Here is a 5,709-nt window from a genome sequence, read left to right on the forward strand (position 1 = left end):
CCCATTCCGATTGCAGTGGCAAAGAGATTAGAGAGACTTCAAAGAGAATTTCTGTGGGCAGGGTTGGGAGAGAAGAGGAGATTCCATTTGGTCAATTGGAGAGTTGTTTGTTTGTCGATGAGGATGGGGGGTCTTAGGGTGAAGAGCATTGTGTTGTTCAATAAAGCCTTATTAGGCAAGTGGTTGTAGCGATTTGGAGTGGAAAGGGAAAGCTTCTGGAGAGAAATAATTGGGGCAAAGTATGGTGTGACGGAGGGGGGATGGCGTACGGTGAGCTTGTGGAGGTATATCCGACGGGGATGGAGTGCTTTTTTGGACAAACTGAAGTTTGTGATCGGAAATGGTAATGAGATTAAATTTTGGAATGATTGTTGGTGCGGAGATCAATCGTTGAAGGAGAGATTCCCTTCCTTGCATCGCATTGCCTCAGTGTCCACTGCTATGGTAAGTGATCTCTTAGACATTAATAATGAGAGCTATAGCTAGAATATTACTTTTGGGAGGGATCTTCAGGATTGGAAATTGGAAGATTATTCGCTGTTTATGATCATTTTACATGAGGCCCAAATTCGGGTTGGAGAGAGGGATTGCATCAGGTGGAGGACAGCACAGGATGGCATTTTTTCAGTTCGCTCGTACTTTGGTTCCCTCATGGGATGTGTGAATAATTCATTCCCCATGAAGTTGGTGTAGCAGTGTAAATTGCCTCCTCGGGTGGCATTCCTATTGTGGACAGTTGTGAGGGGACAGATCTCAACGGTGGATAATCTTCGACGTAAAGGCTTTTACGCAACCGCGTGATGTTATATGTACAAGAAGGATGGGGAGACGCTCGATCATTTGTTCATTCATAGTGATGGTGTCCGTTAAATTTGGAACAGTATACTCAGTTCTCAATCTATGGAGTGGGTGATGCCTCATCGTATAGAGGACGTGATACGGGCATGGCGGAGAAAACTTTGTGATGAGGATAGCAAATTAGCATGACACCTTATCTCGGGCTGCATTGTATGGTGTGTGTGGAGAGAAAAAATAACCGTTGCTTCGAAGACCAAAACAAAGACAAAAGAGCAGATAAGAAAAACATTTTACTTTTCCTTGTATTCTTGGTTTAATGCTGTGGCTAGAAATCCTGTAGATAGGTTGCCTAATTTCATGTTGTTCCTTAATGGCTTAAAGTGATTGTACACCCCCCGTGTATTCTCTTTTAAGTAATAAAATTATTTGATTACCTATCAAAAAAATCATAGAAACAAGAATTGAAAACCCCTTCTTCATAAACAAAAGGATTTATAGTCACTGATGCACACGGCAGGCACAGATTCTTTAAATAGGGCAATCTGCTTCGTATTTCTCCTCCATGCTATCCTACAAACATGTAAAGAAAAAATTTCAAGTTCAATCACCTGAAATTAAAGATCATCTTTTTGACTGCCCATCACACTTGGATAAAAATTTTATTATCAATATAGCGGAATTATTTCCTTATTAGGGCACATTTGAGGCACGGTGTTGCGATCATTGTTTCGGTGAGGCAATCTACCTTGGTCTCTCATGCTCCTCCCTCAGTATGTCGAACCAATTGATGTTATTGTGGAAGATTTGCACATTATAATGTTCTCATATGGTCAATATCCATACTTGGCCAAGAAGACACTTTGTTTAATTACTACATTGATTTGAATACGAGACTAATTTCTACAATCTCCTCTCTCTTTCTCCTTCTCTTCTTCTTTCTGCCTCTTTCTCCTATCTTCTTCCCCTTTCTTCTCTCTTTCTCCCTTCTGTTATAATTTAGATCCTGTTTGACAACCATTACTGTAGAAAAAAGAGTTATTGCGGAAAAAAGAGTTTTGAATAGTGATTTTCAGAAGAGTGTGTGGCTAAAAAGTAGGGAAAAGTTTTTGATTTTTGTGTAGAATATTTTATTATGTAAATGCATGGTTGAAAATAATTATGTAGCAAACCATAAAATAAAATAATGGTTGTCAAACAGGCACTTAATGATTGTGACTGTTTATACGTGCATACCTCATCAAGACGAGTTTTCATAATTAAGGGCAAAAATCTATAAAAATAGGTTTTGAATCTGTGAAAGGCATCTTCACACACTGTCAAAGCCTGAGCTCTTTCTTTACTCTCACAAAGATTGACAAGTGGTACTATTGTTCAGAACTTCCTTTCTTCATATTTCTGAGGCAACAGATTCTTGTCACCAAAACAGGTTTTCAGGGGTTTCCCACATGATTCCATCATAGTAAACAACATAAACCACGTACCAGCCTGCGCACAAGTAGACACCAATTGATGTTTTCCTTTTCTTACAAATAGTGCTCCTAGTTCTGCCAACCTCATGAGCTGTGTCTGGAGCATTTATTAAACTGTAGGAATTCACCATAATAAGCTCACATCGAAGTGTTCCGTCTCATTTTATCCCGTCCCACAGTTTCTGCTTCTTAGAATCCAGCATGTTGGTGTTCTGCTCTTGCAAATATCTATCCAAACCAACTTTTCATGAGATATTCACTATCAACCACAGGTAACCTCCACCCAAATCTAGGGCCACCATTTAAGAGAACAATATAAAATTCACTTTAAAAATGTCAAGTGTGATAGGGTTTGGAAGGGAAAAAAATGCAGTGAGACAGATAGAGTAGATTTGCTAAAAGGAGTTCCTCCTTCCTTCTTTTACAGGAGCCTAAACTCCCATGTACCATATCTCAAATAGCTCTGGTTTCAAAAGTAGAGGCAAGTAAAATCAAAGTACCAGACAACGACATCTAAAAAATTGAACCTGAGTCTAGGAGCCACAGATACAATACAGCAACCTCGCCAACCAAAAAAATTGTATACCCTTTAAATGTAAACTTCCATAGCAAAAGTAGCTTAAAAGCAACATTATCCAGTATATATTATTGTTGCTTGCTACCAATTTCAATAAAACAATAAATAGCGTCGCAACTATGGTAGCAGTTATAACTCTCCAGAGTCCAGACACATTCTGCTTCAACTGCTTTTAGGATTCTTACGAGAGTTTTCATGACAAAGGAAAAGAATGGAGAGATTATATAGAAAGCAGTGATCCATTAATGAAACTGCTGAACAACAATACAAGAAGGGAGGCCCATATGCTTACAACATAATTGGCTTCATATACTCAGTTAAATTCACGTGGAAGTTGTTGAAGCCTAAAACTGATATCTTGATATTGATTTTTAAAGGTTGTCAATTGATGCTTTGGTTCAAAGATTTTTTTTTTAATTTTTTTTTTTTGGTGTGCTGGTTTAACAAGCATTAACCAAACAGGAAGGGATGATTCGACACTTTTATCTTAGACATTAAACCTACCCATTTCTTCATAATTCTCCATGACATGGCGTGACAATCGTTCAGCAACCACATCCAGTTGAGCTAGTTTAAGAGTAGCCTACAAAAGAAGAGTGCAAATTCATATGTAAAGTAACAGATTAAAAAGATGTCTAAATTTTTCGAAAACAAATGAATGCATAGTTATGAATACAACTGCAAACCTGCCCCCATCCAGAAACCCAGCAAAAAAAAAAAAAAAATGTTGGAAAATGTACTGACATGAGATGAGCAACAAAAAAAGACCAGAAATTAAGGTGATTGAGCGAAAGATTTCAAACGTCGCACTACCACCCTATAACAGTGGTAACGCATAATGGCAATGAACTAAAAGGAAAGAACTCACAATTGGTCTTAAAACCAATTGATATTTCACAATTGGTCTTAAAACCAATTGATATTTGAAAAGATAAGTGTGCTTGAATCATCTCTATTCTTGCCAAAATAATAAATATAATCGAATTAATATCCCATCACAGAGATATGGGACAAAGCATAAGTTTTAGCATCTTCATTGATTTAAAACCAGTCCATGTGGACCAATACCAGGCAAGCACAGCCAGTGCCTAGCTTGAGTCGAGCCAAAGGTCAGTTCGAGGAGGCCTCGCCTGCCTTACACCTGATCAGCTACTTAATCATTTTTCATCATTCTATTTGGTTCAACACTATATCTACAGCAATACAACTAAATGGCCCATAATGACAACAGAACATACTATCTGTAGTATATTCTCCTCATTATAACATAGTCAATTGAGATGATAATCATTCTTGTGAACCTGAGCTTCTTTAGATCCATGCAAGACATGTTTCAATGACTGGAGTTATTCCCTTAGCTTATACTCACTAGGTTTCACACACACTTATCAGCATATATTTTCATTTACTACCTTACCGATCTAGTATGATCATACATCTATCTTTTCCTTTCTGCCACAACCATCTTATGGATAATATTCTTTAACAGCCCAATGCCCAATAACATAAAACCTAGCAAGCCTAATAGTTATTTTATAGAACTTACCTTTTACCCTTTACGAGGACCTCCCTTCCACATTAATTCCTAAAGCACTTCTCCGTTTCATCTAACCGGCTTTAATTCTTTGGATTACATCCTCTTCAAGACCTCCTTTCATATCAATAATGGAACATAAATATGTAAAAAAATCACACCTTGAAATAACACAAACTTCTATAGTGACTCTAGTACTATCCTTATTATTTTTTTCACTACAAGGACATTCCATGTAAATCAGCATCTCGAATAGTTTTCCTTTATTTTATATTTTCCTTTTAATATCCACTTCTTTTTCGTCATAAGCATCTAAGTTCCCTTTCCAACTCTTTTAGGATGGCCGAAAATATCACTGAGATGGTATCAGGTTATGCCCCTTCATGTTGATCACTCATCTTCATCCTTAAATGATATGACCATAGAATGGGCTGATAGCATCTTAGAGTGAAGTTTGTACCCTAAAGTACAGAATTATCAACAATTCCCACTAGAATATTTAGAAGGCGGAGAAAGGACGTCTATGACTTATATATTATGTTGATTGTGCAAATGCATTAATGGAAGATGAGTGTAAAAACTCGAGGAAGCCCATTTTGGATAAAATTAACTCACACATTAATGATAAAAAAAAAGTTGGGAAGTCGATAAAAAATTGCCATCTATTAAACAAAGCATAAGTAGAAGCAAAGTGAATCAAACGGACCTCTCCAAGCACATGGAAGCTCAGACAAAGTGTGCACTCGAAACAATTATGACCTTAATCTACAGGAAGCTAGGAGAATCACAACACCCAACACACAAAAGGACGCATATACGCATATGCACATGCACATGCACGTCATATCAATACACATACATGCATACCTACTAAATACACTAGTTAGAAACCAAATATACAAACAGAACATGAGAAAGTGAATTCACATACATGCAATGTGCGCATAAAAAAAACTAGGTGTCTAAAAACCATACATGAGCATGAAGAGAGACAGAAAAATGATGAGGGAGGGGGAGAGAGAGAGAGAGAGAGAATTTGAAAAAAGAAAACCTGACCCCTCAATCACCATATCTCCAAGGAAAGTATCATGGAGGCAAGAAATGGAACTTACCTTTTCCTCAAAGTATGAGAGTTCGCTTTCTTCAGTGGGAATATGTTCTAAAACATGTCTAACTGGATCAAATTCCTATAAAATCAGGAAACCCAACAGTTTTCATTGGTATAAAATGCATTTTATATCTAGGAAAATAGCAAAATCGTACATTTTCAGAACAAAACACAGGGGAACAGAAAAAATGCACCACGGAATCTATGCAGATTGCAATAGGAA

General features: G+C 37.3%; 1 protein-coding gene across 2 annotated transcripts in view; it reads right to left on the reverse strand.

Moving 5' to 3' along the window:
* Nucleotides 1-5,596, reverse strand: part of LOC111400338 (syndetin-like) — a 37,097-nt gene extending 31,501 nt beyond the window's left edge. The window contains exons 1-2 of one of the 2 annotated variants that reach the window (XM_023027755.1): nt 5,491-5,596; nt 3,349-3,427 (exon numbers count right to left, since the gene is read on the reverse strand). In XM_023027755.1, the coding sequence (XP_022883523.1) occupies nt 3,349-3,370 (22 nt within the window). In that variant the 5' untranslated portion in view covers nt 3,371-3,427; nt 5,491-5,596. The remainder of the gene's footprint in view (nt 1-3,348; nt 3,428-5,490) is intronic. The other variant, XM_023027760.1, reaches the window with a different exon arrangement.
* Nucleotides 5,597-5,709: the final 113 nt, after the last annotated feature.

This window comes from Olea europaea, chromosome 1, assembly GCF_002742605.1.
Source record: "Olea europaea var. sylvestris chromosome 1, O_europaea_v1, whole genome shotgun sequence".
Lineage (NCBI taxonomy): Eukaryota > Viridiplantae > Streptophyta > Magnoliopsida > Lamiales > Oleaceae > Olea > Olea europaea.